Genomic DNA, 21,341 nt, shown 5'->3' on the forward strand with positions numbered 1-21,341 from the left:
CCGCACATGAAGAACAATGCACTTTCCATCCACTTTCAATGCACTTTGCAGCTGTGTGGAATAGCAAAAAGTGAAAGTGGATTGAAAGTGCATTATTCTGCATGTGCAGAAGGGGCGTGAATTCAGCAGCCCCTGGATCTCTGGCTTGCGGGGGCTGTTCAGGTAGGTTTGTTCCAGGGCCATTTGGACTTCCCAGTCCCCCTGCTCTGTTGAAATTCACTCTTCTGCATGAAGTGGTCTTGAAAACTAAGAAATCCTACTGCTCTATGGGGCTAACAAGTGAGAAACAATTAGCATCCACTTATAATCAGGTTTGTGTGGTTCCCCCTTTCTCATGTACATGCGTAGGTGTGTGAAGGGGAGTATAATTATAGAATTTCACCATTAATTCTCGTTCGAGTCAATTCCAAACGATGGCTCTATGACATTTCTCTGAAGGATCAGTTCAAAAGGCCAAAATAATCTTTACGTTTAGCATGTGAGAAGTGAGATGCTGACCAAACTTGACCAAAGAAAATGTATCTTTTAGTATGCAAAGAGAAAATAAGGAAATCCCTGCCTCATCCTATCAGATTGATTTTTTTATAATAGCTGACATGGCAAACAAAACTTTACGACAACATGATGAATATATCGTATATACAACAGGTCCGGTGAGCCCCTTTGCAGCACAATCTTTCCATCTAGCTAATATGAAAGTTGTTATGAGCTGTCATATCTTAGGAGCTGCTTTGCCGTTCTGCAAAGCTCGGAAGGAAACAAACACTTTTTTGGCAGTCCATTTGGAAGAGAAGTCGTTCAAGTTGTTTTGGTACCGTTTGGCTGTGGAGGTGACTCCCGTTGAGGGCGACCAGAAAGGGTCAGATCCACTTTCGCCAAAGAATGAAGCTTAAGGATTCAGCCATCTTGAATTACTTGGAAGAGGGGAAAGGAAGAATGTGGGCCTACCACAACCAATGAAACAAACGAGCCCTTCACACTGCAGTGTGAATTTGGCATGGGTGTTTTGCTGAACATTCGGTCAGTTTTAAACCCGCTCCGTTTTCGCTGTTGAACACTTCCGGCCAGTAGCTGATGCTTTTTTCTCCATTTGGAGTTTTGATGGCATGAAAAGAAGAAGACCCGCTTTGCCCAGGAAGATACCTAGAAAATGGACTTCCTCGGCGCAACAGTGTCATTCCACCGCTTGAGCCCTGAAAAAAATACTTTCTGCGGTTCCCTCCCAGCTTTTTATTCCAAGCACCTTTCCGATCCTCTTAACTTTTTGTCCTCGTTTGGTGGCTCCCCAGTGCTCCAGGAGACCCATCAGTTGATCTCTCCCTCTGTGAACTCCTCTTTGATGGACTGTTTGCGGGATTTGCAATCCGGTAGGTCGAAGCCAAAGTCCGCCCATTCATCAGCTCCGCTGCGGTTCGGGATGGTGATCGTGTGGCGCACACGGAAATGCACGGCTTCCATGACGCGCTGCCGTTGCAGCTCCCCGGACGTGCCGATGGAGATGGTGGAGGCGTTGCTGCTAGAGCGGATCAGTTGCTGGGCTCCGTAGTCATGACCCTGTTTCAGTTCCTGGAGGCCCCTCCAGATGATCATCCGGTATTGTTCTGGGATTTTCAGTGCCCCGAGATCCTGCCAAGGAAGACATAGCCAAGATTATAGGGTTGGATCCTATGGATTTTTTCCACTAATTGTAGCCTCTTTCTCTGGCAGAAGGTGCCTCCTTTAGAAACACCTTGTACAGTGGAAGATGCTTCGATTAGAGGGACAAATCTGCAAAATCCGACCATATTATTCAAATACAACAGATGTCCAAAGATATCTTAAAGACTAACAAAAGTTTATTCCACCGTAAGCTTTTATGCATTTGAGCTCAACTCCATTAGGTGCCTGAGACTGTGGAAATTCAGCAATGTTAATAGAGGACTCTGTGCATGCTCAGAGGAACTTAGGCCACCATCTGATGAAGTAAGCTCTGACTCACGTTACGCTGCAATACATTTTGTTGGTCTTTATTTTGTTGTCAAGGCTACAACTGACTCTGGTTGGTGCATATGAAATCACCAGGGCACAGAAAGGGGGTGGCAGAATCGGGTGAAACCATTTAGGATTACGGCTCTGCATCAAGATTCCCCCGAATGTTTCAGACTGAGATATTTCAAGAAGCAAAATCAGAGTCCCTCTTTTGACTTTCATGTCACATTCATGCAGGAGCGAGTTTGGAAGAGAAGGGGAGTTTCCCTTCATTTTGAGATCCAGTTTCACACTCATATGGAGAAATGGCCACATTCAGTTAGCATATTGTTAATTCAGTTACAATAAGTGCAATGCGCTATTGGTAGGAGGGAGTTTAAAAGTACCAGGTCCAGGCCTGCTCAGCAAGCCTTGATCATGCAAGAAACTGGGTTTAAAAACAAACGGCAAAACACTGAACTTCATGGGGTTAGTTGTAAGCAAGGTTTGAGCCTAGGCTAATGTTCAACTGGCCCCAGCTGCCAATGAAAAATCAAGATGTCTTTATGATGATCATTTTCCATCCAGTTCTTGCAGCACAGAGTGGAAAACAGACCACAGCCAATTGGGCAACAACAAGGATAAACAGCATGGGACAGCCCAATCGCATCAATTCTCAGATGCTAAGCAAGGTCGGTACTTGGAAGGGATACCTCGAAGGAAGATTCTGCAGAAGAAGCTTGTGGCAAACCACCTTTGCTTAATTGCATGCTTTGAAAACTCCACCAATGGTCGCTATAGGTCAGCTGTGGCTTGATGGCACTACACAAACACACACACAAGACCAAACGAAGACTAGGTCTTGTGCATAGTGTGGCATTGGTTATGATGTGAAAAAGAAGAGGAGTAGTTTGGATTTATACCCCACCTTTCTCTCTTGTAAGGACACTCAAGATGGCTTACAAGCTCTTTTCCCTTCCTGTCCCCACAACAGACACCTTGTGAGGTAGGTGGGGCTGACAGAGTTCTGAACAAACTGTGGCTAGCCCAAGGTCACCCAGCAGGAATGTAGGAGTGCAGAAACACATCTGGTTCACCAGATAAGCCTCTTCCACTCATGTGGAGGAGTGGGGAATCAAACCCAGTTCTCCAGATTAGAATCCACCTGCTCTTAACCACTAAGCCACACTGGCACTCAGAGGCAAGAGACCTCAGAAGGGTATAATGCCATAGAATCTAGCCCACAAAGCAGCCCTTTTCTTCAGGGAAACTGATCTTTGAGGTGTCAAGATCAAGGGGACATCGAGTAGAAGCTACCCAAAGTCCATTGTTTTCCACCATTCCTGACATCTCCCTCAGGGGCATGCATGATTTGTGGCAAATGATAAGCCTTGCCCAATGGTCACATGACCTTCCCCTCCTCCCCACCCCTCCCACTTGTATGCCACCCTCCAAACACTCTCTTCACACGTCAAGGTTCCAGTGCCACAACAGGAGATCTATGAATAGACGCCTCATAAGGGGAATGACTGCTCTTCCGGGGCAATTTGGATTGTGGAAATGGTGCGGGGTCACGGAGGAATCCCCCTCTTTCTCTTGCTACCCCACTCAAATTAGAAATAGTCCCCACCGCCACCACTGAGGCGGCAGTTTGAAATTTTTAGAACAATAAGGGTCTATCCATGGATCTTCTGTTGTCCCGCCTGGTTTGAGTGCAGGAACTATAGGTGAGAGAGATGGACCCAGGAGGACCGCTTGCCCCAGAAAGTATTTACCTCTATGGTCAAGTTCTGCAGGTGGTAAAGAGTCTGCAACCCTTGTGAAGTGAAATAGTCAATGCAGTTTGAGCACCCCAGACCTGTTAAAAAACTGCAGAAGGAAAACAAACGGGAACGTCAAAGTGCTGGTTAAAGCCTCCGGAATGGCTGCATCCTGAAACTCCTATCTCAGGTGGAGGGTGGATCAGGCCCTGCCTTGGCTGCCATCCCTATTCTTCTTAGGTCCCTTCCACACATGCAGAATACTGCACTTTCAATCCACTTTCAAGGCACTTTGCAGCTGGATTTTACTGTGCGGAATAGCCAAATCCACTTGCAAAAGATTGTGAAAGCGGATTGAATGCGCATTATTCGGCATGTGAGGAAGGGGCCTTAGTTTTATCTGGGATTGTAGCTTTTGGTACTGGTTAAAGCACCAAAGTGTTATTCTGTAGAAATGCAAAAACTAGGATTGAAAAGCCCCAGGTTGCGAAATTCCTGGAGATTTTGGAGCCTGTGGAGGGTAGAGTTTGGGGAGGGGAGGGGCTTCAACGGGGTACAGTGTCATCGAGTCCACCTTCCAATGCAGCCATTTTCTCCAGGGTAACCAATCTCTGTTGCCTGGAGATCAGCTGTAATCCCAGAAGATCTCTGACAGTTAACCCAAAGGTTGGCAACTCTAGCGTGCAACTCAGGTGCTAAAATTCTTAATGCCCTGCTAGTACATTGAGGGTATCCTGGGTAAAATGCTGATGCTCTCCGGATATGGTCAGTACATCCTGGGTGATCAGCAGACACGTCCACCACATACATCCATGCACAGAAGTCATACTGGGTAAAACAGGAGTGGAAAAAGGCTTGAAGGAGTGTTTGTGCAAACCCTTCTGAATCCCCTTATCTGCCCCTTAGTCCTTTCTCCCCACACTGAAATGCAGCCTTAATCAGCATAATGAGAATGAACCCGCATTCCCATCTACCCCTTGGTTGCAACAGCCTCCTGTGGCTGAACTTTGGACTGTAAACTCCTCGGGGCAGAGGCCTTCCTTTTTTAACTCCTTTAAACACCGCACACATCCACAGAGCTACATTATTATTACCAGCAATGGCTGTATCATTTTGTTTTTTCTGAGTAGTGGTTTCTGAGGCAGGACAAGCAGCCAGTTGTTGTGACAAGCGGATTATGATTGTTAGTGTCAGGTTAAGGCAACAGGAGATTACACCCGGCGCTCCTGTCCCTACCTGACAAGGCTCGGATCTGGGTTGTAGGGCGGAGGGGGCGTGCAGACCATCGACTGGGAAGGATGCCCTCCATTCATTTCTCCGTTCGGCTGCATGGGGTGACTGTTCAGCATTCCAGATCCTGGGGACAAGACAAGAGTTTGTAGCCACAGGCCTGGGTCAGCAGACCAGGGTGTTGGTGTTTTCCAAAACAATGTAGAAGAAAAAAGATATACAGTCCTGTACGGCATGGAATCCAGCTTCTTAACTAATCCCAATGCCTCTTCATTGTCAAAGATAGGTGACATAAGCACAATCAATCCACTTTCACACCCAAAAGGCTAATGCCCTTGTCCCAAGACAATGATATCAAATCGTTTTGCAACGTAGATACAGGAATGCTTCCCCTAGTCTTTCACCAAAATAAATCATTCAAACTTATTGTTTAAATAATGAAAAAAAGATTGCCCAAGCCACAATATGGTGGATGATTGATGATTAACAAATGTGTAAATTGTTATGATGTTTTTGTTTAAACAGCTTGCATTGTAAGCATTGTAGTCTTTTGTAAGTTTGGAGCATTTCTGTATCTACACTGCATTATAAAGATTTGAAAATTATCGTTGTCTTGGGACAAGTGCATTAGCCTTTTGGGTGTAAAAGTGGATTGTTTGTACCTATATAGTGTATCAACCCCATAATAATATTTTGCAAAAGATAGGTGACATGGCAGGTGTCATGGAGGGGCAGTGACCCCATGGGACCAAGGTTGTGGTTACGTGCCCGGCTGGGTAGAGCTTTTCCAGAGACGATTCTGTGAACAGCCCTGCTATTTGCAGATTGTATTTCTCTTTGGCCCCTTCCACACATGCAGAATGATGCACTTTCAATCCACTTTCACAATTGTTTGCAAGTGGATTTTGCTATTCCACACAGTAAAATCCAGCTGCAAAGTGCCTTGAAAGTGGATTGAAAGTGAATTATTCTGCATGTGCGGAAGGGGCCTTTGTGGCTCTTCTTTACTGGGCTTTTCCTGGTTCGGTTTTTATTGTGATGACTTTTAAGCAGCCGGTCTGTTACCTCTGCCACCTCACCCCCCCTTCCCGGAATAGAATTTCAGGAGTCATTTGGGCTGCCACAAAAGAGTGGCAAAATTGCAGAGGTCTTTGGTACAGTTAAAACACTAGTTGGCTGGATCCCAACTGAGGTGTACCGCGCCTGGGCAAAAGCCCCCCTTGCCCTGGATCCCACCCAAGCAGTTTTGAGCTTTCTAAAGGAAGAGGCAGTCTTCCCATTTTTTGGCATTAGCACCTCACCCATAGATCCAAGATTTGGTCCCACATTGGAGCCATGCTGAGGCGGCTGCCCCACCAGCTGGTTCACAGATGGCAGTTTGTTGATCCCGCCTGCGTGGAGCTTGTTCATGGGGGACAGAACGGGGCCGTAGGAGGAAGGGGGCTGAACGTGAGTCCTGCAAAGGACCAAGCAGAATCATACCATCAATAAAGATCACATTCATCAAAGGGTCATAGATCTCGGTGTGGCTTTCCCCCAAGACATTTTCCGTCTGTGTTTGGACTGGGCTGGCCATTTAGAACCTCAAAATCTAAAGTGGTTTTTTTGGGGGATTTATATCCCCCCTTTCTCCCCTGCAGGAGACTCAAAGGGGCTTACAATCTCCTTGCCCTTCCCCCATCACAACAAACACCCTGTGAGGTAGGTGGGGCTGAGAGAGCTCCGTAGAGCTGTGACTAGCCCAAGGTCACCCAGCTGGCGTGTGTGGGAGTGCCCAGGCTAATCTGAATTCCCCAGATAAGCCTCCACAGCTCAGGCGGCAGAGCTGGGAATCAAACCCGGTTCCTCCAGATTAGATACCCGAGCTCTTAACCTCCTACGCCACTGGATGGGGGGAATTTTTTTGGAAGTCCTTTAAAGCAAACCCAAACTTCTGAAGCCCCTTCCGCACATGCAGAATAATACACTTTCAATCCACTTTGAACGCACTTTGCAACTGGGTTTTACAGTGCAGAATAGCAAAATCCACTTGCAAGCAATTGTGAAAGCGGGTTGAAAGTGCACTATTCTGCATGTGCGGAAGGGGCTTGAAATAACCAAAGATTGCTGAACAGTTAGTGCCTCAAGATCAATCTTTATTATGGGCGCAGACCAGCATAAGGTAAATAAAATATATCTGTAAAGATAAGTAGTTTTGAAACTGTAAATTTATGTTTAAAAGAGTCTAGTGGTAGAAAGAAAACTGGGAACATAAAAACAACAGGGTAAAAGTATAAATATAAAAAAGGGATCAACTACTTAGAAAACTATTTAAAAAAACTTATAAAAACTGTAAGAAAGGGGATAGGAATAGCGGGACCATAAAACTGGTAAATAAAACAGTTTAATCATTAAGCCTGCTTTGTAACACAGACCATCCTGTATCTCAAGAGCTGCTATACAAAACCTGGCAAAACTGTATGTTATTTCAGAACTGGTATCTGTAAGCAGCAAGGAAATATAATACTGTTCCATGCAGCCTGGAAATCTATACAGCAGTGGTGAAATAAATCTAATACACATGTGTTTATAATACTGACAATGGAGAAACACATGTTCTATTGTTTCTATGTGCCCAGATCTGCAGGGATATTTTCTCTCCCAATAAAGAGCCTTTCTGTATCGGCCTGCCAGCACAGCTGAAGGAAAGCATGTACTAAATTGTAAAATGTCAACAGGCTTTGAGAAAAATGTCCTGCCCCTTTAATAAAGGCAGGCTCTAAGTAGGGTCAGCCCTGGTTATTACTTAGATGGGAGACCACCAAGGAAATCCGGGCTCGATATGCAGAGGCAGGTATTGGCAAACCATCTCTTCCATTCCTCTCTTGCCTTGAAAACTCTATGGCATAGGTGTCAAACTCACGGCCCTCCAGATGTTATGGACTACAGTTCCCATCATCCCCTGTCAGCATCATGCTGGCAGGGTATGATGGGAACTGTAGTCCATAACATCTGGAGGGCCGCGAGTTTGACACCTGTGCTCTATGGGGTTGCTGAAGAATTGGCTGGGCCTTGACCGCTCTTTCCATGAAAAACGTACCATTGAAGCTTTCCATGGCATGGAGGGAAATAAGCTCCACCAGGTAAATAAGTCTGTGTTTAAAAGATAAGCGCTGCCTTCTCCAGGCCTCCCGGCAACCCCAATTACTTTCCATAGTAACACACTCTGACAGGACTCACTGGCGCTGTAAAAGCTGCTGTTGCTGCTGACGATACGAGTCCACCAGCTGTTGAGGAACGAGTTCGACCAACTCCAGGCTCTCCTTGATCTTCATCAGGATCTCGAAGTTCTCTCGGCCATGAACCTGCCTCGGAGAAGACAACACGGGGCTCCATCAAGGGTGGCCACAGCACAGCCATCAACCCTCATGAGGAACGGAAGCTGGGTGGGTGGGGTGAAGGTGCCACTTGTGTGCCACCATCATTTTAAGTGGAAACGACAGGTGACTTTAGACACTTCAGGTTTCTTTAGACATAGGTGACTTCAGAGACTCCAGGTTTTATCTCACCAAAGAAGGATTGGGCCAGTGCTCCTGAAAATGCTGACTACTTACCGGCACGTAATATGTTTCTTCTTCTCCATGCCTCCGTTTCTTAATGCCAGCTCCTAGTGCCGGAATCCCTTGAGGACTCTGCTTGAAAGCTGGGGGAGAAGGAAACAAGAAAGGCTTTTGGGCAGAGCTCAATCCAAGCTGACGGCAGGCCCTTCTTGCTCCTGGGAAGCAAGTTCTACTGGCATGAGGAGCAATATTTACTGGTGGTGGTGGTTTAAGATAATACTGGAATTGCATGCCTGCTTCATTTGGGTGCTTCTTCCGTGAGGCGTTCCAGTCATCCAACCTTAAGCACCCATCTTCTTGCACAGGGCTCCAGCCTCAGACCGTTCTAGATTATCCAACCTCCTTGTATTACCAAGATTCCCGGCTCTCAACTGTGCTTTGTTTCCTTCGTCCTTACTGTCTATATGAGCTCTGGAATTCAGATGCCCTGGATTCTAACTGGGCCACCCAGCAGACAGCCGCCATAGAGATGGAAGTGAAACTAGATGGTATTTGGGGGGGGGGTCGTAAAGGAAGCAGCATGTGAGAAATTGCTGGAGGGTTTTGTCTACATAATGGGGTGAACCTTTGTGAGCATGTGGGCCCCTTTGGAATTTTATGAGAGGATGGTGAACACCGCTCCAAAATGGCTGCTACAGAGGGTGGAGCTGAACCCAAAATGGGGGCCTCAAGAGGCAGAGGTGAGAGGAATGCTTCCCTCTTTACACCTTCTAAGAAGAAGGAAAACATGAAGGAGAATGAAACCACAAACTTGCTAAGGAAAACCCACCAGCTTACCATTCCTCTTAACTCTCCAGTGGAAATATTCCTCATTTGAAAGAGGAAAGCCAACAACAAGTCCTGTTTCAGAATGGCTCCATTCATTTCCTGAAAATCTTGGCAAGCGCCAAGAGAAACTACTGTTGGACTTGACATCATGTTGGGGAACCCTGGTTCACACCTTGACTGTATTTTGCGCATTCTGTTTCCTGTGCTTCTGAGTGCTTAACTGCAAAGAGCTTTCTGGGAAGTTCTGATTTGCTCATTAGGATCACCATGCCTCCTGGGTTCCAGATCGATTGACTGGAGGGAAGGTGGTTTTGGCTGCAGACCTTCCTGGGAGTAAATCACCCTGAATAAAGTGACACATACTTATGACTAGAACTCCTTAAGGTTTGCTTTCTTCTTGTAGGAGACAATGGTGTGTACAAATTCACCAGGAGGTTCCCTATATCCATTTGCAGCCCCACCATGTATCAGTCTTTGGCCTCAATTATTACCGATTATTACCGATACCAAAACTGATTATTACCGATTACTTGAACGGATTATTACTGGTTATTACCAATACCAAAACCGATTATTACCAATTACTGAAACCAATTATTAACGATTATTACCAATACGGAAACCGACTATTACGGATTATAACCGATTACCAAAACCAATTATTACCGATTACTTAAACTGATTATTACCGATTACCAAAACTGATTACTACCAATTACTGAAACCGAAGATTACCAATTATTATTGATATCAAAACTGATTATTACCAATTACTGAAGTTGATTATTCCTGATTATTACCGATTACTTAAACCGATTATTACCAAATATTACCGATTATCAAAACTGATTATTACCAATTATTATCAATACCAAAATGGATTGTTACCGATAATTACGAATTACAAACCAATTATTATTGATTACTGAATCAATTTTTACAGATTAATATTGGTACCGAAACCGATTATTACCAACACAAAACCGATTTTTACCGATTAATACCGGTACCGAAACCGATTATTACCGATTACTGAAACCGATTATTACAGATTATTACCGATTACCGAAACATATGGGAATGTAAGCTCAAAGAGAAGGAGGAGACCACATGGGCATAAATGACCTGACACTTAAAAAGCTGAAGGGGGCTCAAAGACAGGTTCTTTCCCCCATATTTCTCTTTTCTTCTTTCTCTCCTACCCTCACTTTAAATGGAATTAGTTACAACACACTGACTTACTCCGCTTGTTCAGGTTTCCGTTCTTAGCTGCGTTTTCATTCAGGGCTTGTTGCTCTCGAAAGTGGTCCTCATCTGCTTTTCTATCTCTGCCGGGGCAAGCGCAAATCCGGCCTTCAAAGGACCTTCGTCCCAGAACCTGCCCGCTGAGAAGCAAAGTAAAAGTCAACCAATGGGCTAGTAAAGTATGGGAGGAGAACTGTACAGTTGTGGGTGTCATTTTCCAGTATGGGGGAACTTCAGCGCTGGACTCATCATTTTACCACTTGACAGGTTGGTGAGAGAAATGGGGGAAGATGATTCTGCATCATGCCAGTGTAGTGACTTCACTTCTGGTACAAAATGTAATGTCACTGCATCTGTGTGATGCTCTAAGGCTTCTTCCGTTCATACAGAATAATGCACTTTCAATCCACTTTCAATGTACTTTGCAGCAGTGTGGAATAGCAAAACCCACTTGTGAAAGTGGATTGAAAGTGCATTATTCTGCATCTGCATTATTCTACATCTGCTCCCCAATCTGGAGCAGGCAGTGCTAGCCGCTATAGGAGCAGCAGTTGCATAGTGGTTAAGAGCAGGTGTACTCTAATCTGGAGGAACCGGGTTTGATTCCCTGCTCTGCCGCCTGAGCTGTGGAGGCTTATCTGGGGAATTCAGATTACCTTTGCACTCCAACACATGCCAGCTGGGTGACCTTGGGCTAGTCACAGTTCTTCTGAGCTCTCAGCCCCACCCACCTCACAGGATGTTTGTTGTGGGCGGGGAAGGGAAAGGAGTTTGTAAGCCCCTTTGAGTCTCCTACAGGAGGGAAAGGGGGGATATAAATCCAACTCTTCTTCTCCTTATATGCCCAACAGGGGTCATTGTCACCCTGAGCCCCATTGAGGAGGATGGGATATAAATGGAAAATAAATAAATAAAAATAAATATTTGGAACTGGGCTTTCTCTTGGTAGCCATTTGGACTGAACGGGTGCCCTCTGGGTTCCCCCTTGGCCACCAAGAAGAAGGCAGCTCAGAGGACAGCGGCCTGCAGAACAGAAGCCTACTCGATTGACTCACTCTCTGGTCTCCAGGGTGATGATGATGAGGATGGGCCGCCTGTTCATCCCACCTACGCAACTGCTGTTGCACATGAAGTTGTAGAGGATGGTTGTAAATTCAGTACCCACCTGCTCAAAAGAGGCAAAAAATAAAGGGAAGGTTACTTTCTCACATTGGTGCAGTGCAGGGCTGAACACAGAACACAGAGTCCCTTCCAGCAGTGTAGGAAACATCAGACTAATAAGGCCAATATGGCCAGGATTTTAAGTGTCAGCAATTAGAAGAAACCAAGAGAAGCCTGAAGTAAGAACTCATATACATATTGTTGATACGATCATGCTCTGAACGAACAAGTGTTCTTTCAGGGAAAACAGGGAGCATGTAAGATGCTGTTTATCTTGACTCTGCTGTCCTGCCCTGCCCCAGACTCTGATGAACCATTCCTGGGCCTCACGATACGGTTGCCAGTTAGCAGATTTGCTCTATAAGAGATAGGGGGTTCCACCTTACTGCTAGCTTGGGCAGTGGCCCATACTGACATCAGATCAATCTTCAACGGGCAAATGGGTGGTGGCAAATTGTAACCAATCAGGTATTTGCAAAGTTCAATTGCTTGTTTTGAAAACTGTATAAAAGATGCCTTTTGAAATGTATTCGTTGGACATTGGTTTGGCTGATTACAGCACTTTGTTCCACTTTATTGCAATAAAAGCTTCTGAGCTTCATTGAACCAATGACTGAGAGACTACTGGAAATCTTTCCAACAGCAAGAGGTTTACAGTCTGAAATGGGAATAACAAATAAGCCAGAAAATAATGGAGAGCGAGTCAGAATGACTCTTTTTCAAAGGACTTTAAGAGGAGAGGATTGCTTAAACAACCTTTTCCTTTGCTCTGGCCAAAAAAGTCCATTTTGGAAGCGAAATGAAGGATGTGGCATGTTTGCCAAACAGCAGAGGGAGCTCCAAACCTTTTCCATTAGAGGGACCATTTTCTTGGGTCCTTCTATTTGTTGCCATTTATGTGAGTTTACAGAAATAGAACGCGCCGTCCTTGCGAGTACCTACAAATGCATGAAGCTCTCGGGAAAAGAGAAGTCTTTCGTAATACCTTCCCCTGAAATCCGTCAATCATAAAATCTAAGAACTGAGTTTGCACAGTTCAGCGTACAAAACCAGCTAGTGCCTCGGATTCTACCGTCTCATTCGGCTGCATGAGCTGGGCAGGTCTGAATAAATTTCAAGCGAATTCCTCTTTTCCCTTGATAGTGAGACAGATTTACCTGGGGAGGTTCGTAAGGAACCATCACACTCTGCCTCCCGGTGACAGGATCGTCCACGTACTGAGAGAGGTTGTTGCCTTCCACGCGTATTAAGTGGCTGGCCGGAGCCGATAAACCTGTGGAGACAAAGTGCAGGCCAGCTGGAAAAAATTTTCTGTACATGCACAGCTCACTCAGTGTGTGTCTTTTGCAAGCATCCCAGCAAAATACTCCAATGTAAACAGCTCTAGGTCAAACCTGGGGATGTTCAAGATGTTCTGAGTGCTGATTAAAGATGGCCGCCTGCTGTTTTCCCTTTATCACTGGAAACACTGCTTGTTGCTCACTTAAGAAGCAACACCTCACTGGATAACACTGCAGGCCAGGGGTACCACGATGCCCAGACACTGTAGGCCATGGGTACCACAATGCCTGCTGACACCTTTCTTGGGGCACTCACTAAGGGTTTAGAAGCTGGGCAAGGTCAGGTGGAACTTTTGCCCAGCAAACTTCTGAGTGGCCATTGGTGATTGGATCAGCTATGCAGTTTTTTTTTAATAAACATTGCTTTGTCTGCAGCTGCTATCATAACACAAGGCTCTTCATAGGGTGACTGAAGGTAAACTACGGCAGCCATTTTGTGGCTGGCTCCGCCTCCTGCAGCAGCCATCTTATGCCAGCCATTTTGTGGCTGTGCCCACTGCTCATAAGCTCAGAAAAAGGCTGGGGACCCCCTCTGTAGGCCCTATAAGTTTCTTTATTCAAGCCATTGATCAATGTCTTCTAGTGGTCAAGGTAAATATGGCAGGGGCAGAAGGGGATGGGTTCCTTTATAAAGAGGACAACCTGCAAATGGTGCTAGTGAAAGGCTTAGGAGAGGCCAATGATATGTTTCTTACCATCATTGAAATCACGCCCAAGTTCATGGTTTGGGCACCGTTTCACCACCTCGGTCACATGCTCTGCCTTTTTGTAGACGGGCATGGCCCGGATGACGGTACCCGGAGGCGGCGGCGTTGAGACTTTGATCTGGATTGGGCACGTCTTTGCAATCTGACAATAGAGCTTCTTCAGCAGCGGGGAATACTGCAAAGGAGAAGGAGCTTTGAATGAATTTAAGTTGACATTGGCAGGCCATCTCGGACAACTTGTCTCCTCCTAACCTGTACTGATGTTTGCTGTGGCTAAAAGAAAGGAATCAAAGGGAACTAGCTGGACTCCAGACAGATCCCTGTTTACAATATTAGTTGCGCTCGGATAAATCAACACCATGCTCTGTATGCGTATGATGTACACATGTGAAAATACCATAGACCTTGTGGGCTAGACAAAGCTACTGATAGAATCATAGAGTTGGAAGAGACCACAAGGGCCATTAAGTCCAACTCCCTGCCATGCAGGGACACACAATCAAAGCACTCCTGACAGATGGCCATCCAGCCTCTGCTTAAAAACCTCCAAAGAAGGAGACTCCACCACACTCTAAGGCAGTGAATTCCACTGTTGAACAGCTCTGACGGTCAGAAAGTTCTTCCTAATGTTTAGGTGGAATCTCTTTTCCTGCACCTTGAACCCATGACTCCATGTCCCAGTCTCTGAGGCAGCAGACTCAGAGACTCAGAGAGCAGTGGAGGTGGGCCAGTGATCTCTCATCGTGAAGATCCCAAAATATTTAAAAATTAGAGTGAGGTTTGTCGCTGGGTTATAAAGCAGGTATTTCACAAGCACAAAGTCCTGGTGGATTTGTACACACCATTGTCTCTTACAAGAAGAAAGCAAACCTTAAGGAGTTCTAAAACCTCCAAAGAAGGAGACTCCACCACACTCTAAGGCAGTGAATTCCACTGTTGAACAGCTCTGACGGTCAGAAAGTTCTTCCTGATGTTTAGGTGGAATCTCTTTTCCTGCACCTTGAACCCATGACTCCATGTCCCAGTCTCTGAGGCAGCAGACTCAGAGACTCAGAGAGCAGTGGAGGTGGGCCAGTGATCTCTCATCGTGAAGATCCCAAAATATTTAAAAATTAGAGTGAGGTTTGTCGCTGGGTTATAAAGCAGGTATTTCACAAGCACAAAGTCCTGGTGGATTTGTACACACCATTGTCTCTGCAAAGAAGAAGCCAAGAGGTTCCTAAAACCTCCAAAGAAGGAGACTCCACCACACTCTAAGGCAGTGAATTCCACTGTTGAACAGCCCTGACGGTCAGAAAGTTCTTCCTGATGTTTAGGTGGAATCTCTTTTCCTGCACCTTGAACCCATGACTCCATGTCCCAGTCTCTGAGGCAGCAGACTCAGAGACTCAGACTGATTGAGAATGGTGGAGCCCAGTGATCTCTCATCGTTGAAGATCCCAAAATATTTAAAAAAAGTAGAGTGAGGAGTTTGTGCAGGCTGGAGTTATAAAGCAGGTATTTCACAAGCACAAAGTCCTGGTGGATTTGTACACACCATTGTCTCTTACAAGAAGAAAGCAAACCTTAAGGAGTTCTAAAACCTCCAAAGAAGGAGACTCCACCACACTCCGAGGCAGTGAATTCCACTGTTGAACAGCCCTGACGGTCAGAAAGTTCTTCCTAATGTTTAGGTGGAATCTCTTTTCCTGCACCTTGAACCCATGACTCTGTGTCCTAGTCTCCGAGGCAGCAGAAAACAAGCTTGCTCCCTCTTCGACATGGATTGATTAGATGGGTTTAGTTGACTGACCGAGCCCAAAGGGTGCTCACCCATGGCTCCTCTTCATCCTGGACAGAAATGAGTAGTGGGGTGCCGCGGGGTTCTGTCCTGGGTCCGGTGCTATTCAGAATTTTTATCAGTGATTTGGGTGATGGAATAGAGGGCATGTGAATCAAAATTGCAGATGACTCCAAATCAGGAGGTGTGGCCAATACCCCAGAGGACAGGGTCAGAATTCAAAATGATTTGGGCAGATCAGAGAGCTGGGCCAAAACTAACAAGGGGACCTTCCGCACTTACTGTGTTGTACCGGTTTCTACTCAGGTTCAACTCAGTGTATCCGCACTACAACCGAGCTCGACGTTGTCTTGCCTCTGTTCCCCCCGCTCGGAACCGCGACATCCCTGGCCGCGAAGCCGGTTATGAACTCGCGACTTCGCTGGGTGGAACAAAAGGTTGATAATAAACTTGAAGCTTCGAAATCGCGGATGCATCGAAACGACCCCGCATCCATTCAACCAATCAGGAGCAGCCGTTACATGCGCCAGAAACGGGGAAATTAAATTGGCAGGTAGAAAGCTGGCGGCTTTTATACGGAGTTTCCCTCCGCGTTTGAAGCTTCACGATATCGAGATCGATTTTCAAAGTGGCGAGGAGGAGAAATCACTGACTGGAAAAAAAATTTTTGAAGCCAAGCTTCGTAGCTCCGACTGCTTGAGGAAGTAGTTCAGGCGTGTCAATGCTAACGTAGCTGACGGCTTGATACGGAAGGCTTCATAAAAAAAAAAAAACAAGAAACGGTCCCATTTCCCTCCGTAACACAAGCGCCAATCACGATCGAGGAGCGAAACAGGTACCCGCCCACTTAGCTCGGTTCCAGGGGGCCAAGGAAGTTGCTGTGCGGACAGCCAGGAATCGCCCCCCATTGAAGGGAACCGAGTCGACCTTCACTCCCTTTTGTAGTGCGGAAACACCCAAGATGAATTTCAACCAAGATAAATGTAAGATGCTAAGCTTAGGCAGAAAAAAATTGAAATGCACAGATATAGGATCGGTGGCACCTGGCTTGACAACAGTTCCTGCGAAAGGGATCTGGGTGTCTTAGGAGACCACAAACTGAACATGAGTCGAGAATTTCCCAACCTAAAGCAGCCACCCTAGCTCTGCTTTCCTCTCTGGGTATTTCATTTCTTGGAGGATTTACCCAGTTTCTCCAGTTGGGGATGGGGCCTTTGGGGGCCTTTCAAGGTGCCCAACCTGGTCAAACCCTGAGGCCAGGCTTCTTTCAGTCAATGCCAGCTGTCAGATTTCCTTGGGGAACTCGTCTGCTCAAAAAGCCAAGATAAGATGGTCAAAAAAGAAGAAGAAGAAGCCAGGATCCAACAGACAATAGAATCCAGACTGTTGTATGGACAGACACATGGTACACAGTTCCTTAAGGAAAACACCACCATTAATTTAGAAATAAGGACTGCCTTGGGTTTAAAAGGTCGTCTGATCTGGTCCTTGTGAACAGGATCAGCAAACTCATCTTTTGAAGAAGAAGAAGAAGAAGAAGAAGAAGAAGAAGAAGAAGAAGAAGAAGAAGAAGAAGAAGAAGAAGAAGAAGAAGAAGAAGAAGAAGAAGAAGAAGAAGAGGGAGGGAAGAGAAGGGAGGAGGGAGGGAGGAGGAGGAGGGAGGGAGGAGGAGGAGGAGGAGGAGGAGGAGGAGGAGGAGTTTGGATTTATATCCCCCCCTTTCTCTCCTGTAGGAGACTCAAAGGGGCTTACAATCTTCTTGCCCTTCCCCCCTCACAACAAGAAAACTTACCCTGTGAGGGTGGAGTGGGAGCTGAGAGAGCTCTGGCTGTGACTAGCCAAGGTGCACCCAGCTGGCCTTGTGCCAGGAGTGTACAGGCTAATCTGAATTCCCCAGACAAGGCCTCCCACAGCTCAGGCGACAGAGCGGGGAATCAAGGCCGGTTTCCTCCAGATTAGATACCACGGAAGCTCTTAACCTCCTGTGCCACTGCTGAAAAGAAGAGAGAAAGAAAAAAAAGAAGAAGAAAAAAAAAAAGAAAGAAGGAGAAGAAAGAAGAAAGAGAGAAAGAACATGGCGGCGAAGAAGGCGATGAAAAGATGAAGATGATAGAAGATGAAAGAGAGAAAGAAGAAGGAGTTGGATTTATATCTGCCCTTTCTCTCCTGTAGGAAGATTCAAAGGGAGCTTACACAGCCTCCTTCCCTTCCTCCATCACAACAAACACCCTGTGAGGTAGGTGGAACTGAGAGAGGTCAGAAGAACTGTGACTAGCCCAAGGTCACCCGGCTGGCCTATGCTGAAGTGCACAGGCTAATCTGAATTCTTTGTCAACTCTCCCCTTCTGAGCCCACCGTTGGCACTGGGAGTTCTCTATTTGGAAATCTCTCTCCTTTTTCTGCAAAATCTCCGAGTGGGAGGGATTATCCCAACATGCCAGAACAGGTATCTTTGTGCAGGGATCCCAAACATTCACCTGGAGGTTACTTTAAAAAAAAAAGCCTGCTCCATACAGTTTGGCTTCTTGTGTGGCTCTGCTGAGACAGGTTAGCTCCGGGTGGAAGCGGAGAATAACAAGACCTCACTTTCAAAACATCTCGAGTATCCTCCTCAGCTAGACCTTGGACAGGTAAAGGCAACAATAAGTTGAGGCAGAAGCAGCTGCTGGTGGGTTAGCTGGTAGAAGCTTCATTGCTCTACTGAGCACAGGAGTCGGGCAAAAAACAGCATAGGCACAAGAACAGGGATTACAAAAGACTTAGTTGGCAATCTTAGTCTAGACTGGAGGGGAGGTCCCACAATATAGCCCGATCTTGTCAGATCTAGGAAGATATGTGGAGACAATGCTTGTGGATGGAGGACCACCAAGGAAGGCTCTGCAGTAGAAGGCCGTGGGCAACCATTTGTGCTTCTCACTTGCCTCAAAAGCCCTTGCTGGGATTGCCATCAATTGCCATGAATTCTTGCTGCGTTGTTTGTTGTGTGTTTTATTCCTTTGCTTTCTCTGCAGCCCACCTTCTCACTGAGGTAAAAAGAACATCACAACATATGGAAAATAATTCAATCATCTAGCACAAGGCATCCAATAAGAATGCCACGAGGCAAGGGCTACAAAATTAGGAAACAGTGCAACTGAAAAAAATGGTCTCAGGTATGACATACGAAAAAAACAATCCCAATTGCAGATTACAAAGGAAACATTCAGCATAGTAAAAGCGGCACCACAGACTAGTTGTCATTGTATTATATGATTGCAGCCAGTATGGTGTAGTGGTTAAGAGCAGGTGAATTCTAATCTGGAGAACTGGGTTTGATTCCCCACTCCACCTGAGTGGCAGAGGCTTATCTGCTGAACCAGATGTGTTTCCGCACTCCTACATTCCTGCTGGGTGTCCTTGGGCTACTCAGTTCTCTCAGAACTCTCTCAGCCTCACCTACCTCACAAGGTGTCTGTTGTGGGGAGAGGAAGGGCAAGGAGCTTGTAAGCCACCTTGAGTCTCCTTACAGGAGAGAAAGGTGGGGTATATATCCCAACTCTTCTTGCATTGTTCACATGTTATTTGGGTCATATGTATTATTGATGGCTTTCATGACCAGAATCAACTGGCTATTGTGGGTTTTCTGGGCTGCGTGGTCTTATTCGGCGAAGGTCTTGGAAGGCAAGAGAAGGCCTTTCCCTGGCAGGTTTTAAACACCTCAGCGACTCCTGTCAAAAGATCCCTTTCATGTTGACACTCCCAGGCAAGTCTCTGACATGCCTGGGAAGTGGAAAGGGAAAACAAGAGAAGGGGTCTGGGATGGTGGAATGCATTCTGCTAAGCTACCGGGTACAGACCCCCCTGTACTGCCATGTTATGACACGGCGAAAACGTTCCGAACTAGCAAGCAGGATTGCCCGGCGGGTAGAAATGGCTGCCAGAGCCCCGCGCGGACAAGCCTCTGCCAATAATTTCCTCAAGTCTTAACAAGCTCCCGAAAGGGCCTTCAAAGATTTTTTTGACAACAACAAACATTTTTCAGACGCACGTGCCCAAATGTTGCGGTATTCTGCCCAGGCTTGGCTCCTGGCCTGGCCTCTTCCCACCCCTTGGCTAAGTTGCCATGACCCGTAGTCCGGATTTTATTAAGCAATGTAATAGTGGTGCATTGCAGAAGGACGGCCACACATCTGAGGCTTCTGCCCCAAGAGGCGAACAAAAATGTTAGCCATAGGGAGGTGAAACTAGTTTTAGGACAGGTGACTGTAAATGTGGAATGGCTTAACTTAATGGATTCTTCCCACTTATCTCCTTTTTTCCCTTGCTCCAAAACTCTCCAAGGAAATTGGATTTTTCTCTCTTTACCGTGATATTAGGAGGGTTTCCACACAATGATGGGTTTTGTGCTTTCTCTGATGAGACTGTGACAGCTGAAACAGTATAGCAGTAATAGGGCTTCCGTATAGGGTCTTTCCTGGCATTTTCCCTGCCCCATGCTCCCTGGAGTGGCTGCTTCTCTCCCCACCCCTCACCCCAGCCCACACATGGTAGGCTTTTTGCTTAAATTGGAAACTGACATAACATTACAGCATTTCAGTGCTATAACAAAGTCTACCAGGTTCTTGGCAACTTACATAACATTATAGCATTATAGTGCTATAATGATGTCTATCAGTTTCTCTGAACACTGAGCTTTCATATGTGTGTGTGTGTGTGTATAATGCTATAATGTTATGTAAGTATATATGTATTTTAAGACTAAGGCTCCTAGGCACATGCAGAATAATTCACTTTCAACCCACTTTCACAATTGTTTGCAACTGGATTTCGCTATTCCACCCAGTAAAATCCAGCCTCAAAGTGTTTTGAAAGTGTATTGAAAGTGTATTATTCTGCATGTGCGGAAGGGGCCTAAGTTCTGGAGATATGCTTTCCCCATTATGCCTCTCAGACAGCACTTAAAATCTGTCGTGGCTGTGAGCAAAGCAAGTGATAGCGAGCATCTTTGTGGAAGAGGCATTCCCTCCTGTGTGAGAATGATGGGAGGATGCCTCTTCTAAGATGGCACAAGACTTCTGCATTTGTATAAATACTTAGTGGGTTAACTTAAGACTCCGGAGAGCCAGGTTAAATTCCCCACTCCTCCACCTGCTAGGTGATCTTGGGCTAGTCACAGTTCTCTCAGAACTTTTTTAGTTCCACCTACTGTTGTTGGGAGGCAAAGGGAAGAAATTTGTAAGCTGCTTTGTGACTCCTTAAAGGTAGAGAAGAACAGGATATTAAAACCAACTTTTCTTCTGTTCAAAGTGTGTGGGGGGGTTGGTTGTGTGTGTATGTGAAGTGCGGTCAACTCATGGCTGAATTATGGCAATTCAATAGGGTTTTCAAGGCAGTAAACTAATAGAGGTGGTTTGCCACTGCATTCCTCTGCATAGCTGGGACTAACTCCTTAGCTTCTGCAATTTGACAAGATCAGGCTTACCAGACGAAGAAGAAGAAGAAGAAGAAGAAGAAGAAGAAGAAGAAGAAGAAGAAGAAGAAGAAGAAGAAGAAGAAGAAGAAGAAGAAGAAGAAGAAGAAGAAGAAGAAGAAGTAGAAGAAGAAGAAGAAGAAGAAGAAGAGTTGCATTTATATTCCCCCTTTCTCTCCCATAAGGAGACTCAAAGGGGCTTACAATCTCCTTGCCCTTTCCCCCTCCCCAACCGCAAACACCCTGTGAGGTGGGTGGGGCTGAGAGAGCTCCGAAGAACTGTGACTAGCTCAAGGTCACCCAGCTGGCATGTGTGGGAGTGTACAGGCTAATCTGAATTCCCCAGATAAGCCTC

The 21,341-nt window shown here is 46.0% G+C and overlaps 1 protein-coding gene across 3 annotated transcripts in view; it reads right to left on the reverse strand.

Moving 5' to 3' along the window:
• Positions 1-21,341, reverse strand: part of TP73 (tumor protein p73) — a 68,066-nt gene continuing 46,725 nt past the window's right edge. For all 3 annotated transcript variants that reach the window (XM_048519449.1, XM_048519450.1, XM_048519451.1), the window contains 10 exons: positions 13,746-13,932; positions 12,868-12,983; positions 11,605-11,714; positions 10,547-10,689; positions 8,531-8,619; positions 8,157-8,281; positions 6,239-6,393; positions 4,944-5,064; positions 3,723-3,816; positions 1-1,626 (listed from right to left, as the gene is read on the reverse strand). In XM_048519449.1, the coding sequence (XP_048375406.1) occupies positions 1,306-1,626; positions 3,723-3,816; positions 4,944-5,064; positions 6,239-6,393; positions 8,157-8,281; positions 8,531-8,619; positions 10,547-10,689; positions 11,605-11,714; positions 12,868-12,983; positions 13,746-13,932 (1,461 nt within the window). In that variant the 3' untranslated portion in view covers positions 1-1,305. The remainder of the gene's footprint in view (positions 1,627-3,722; positions 3,817-4,943; positions 5,065-6,238; positions 6,394-8,156; positions 8,282-8,530; positions 8,620-10,546; positions 10,690-11,604; positions 11,715-12,867; positions 12,984-13,745; positions 13,933-21,341) is intronic.

The sequence above is a fragment of the Sphaerodactylus townsendi genome, linkage group LG16 (genome assembly GCF_021028975.2).
Source record: "Sphaerodactylus townsendi isolate TG3544 linkage group LG16, MPM_Stown_v2.3, whole genome shotgun sequence".
In the NCBI taxonomy this organism is placed as follows: domain Eukaryota; kingdom Metazoa; phylum Chordata; class Lepidosauria; order Squamata; family Sphaerodactylidae; genus Sphaerodactylus; species Sphaerodactylus townsendi.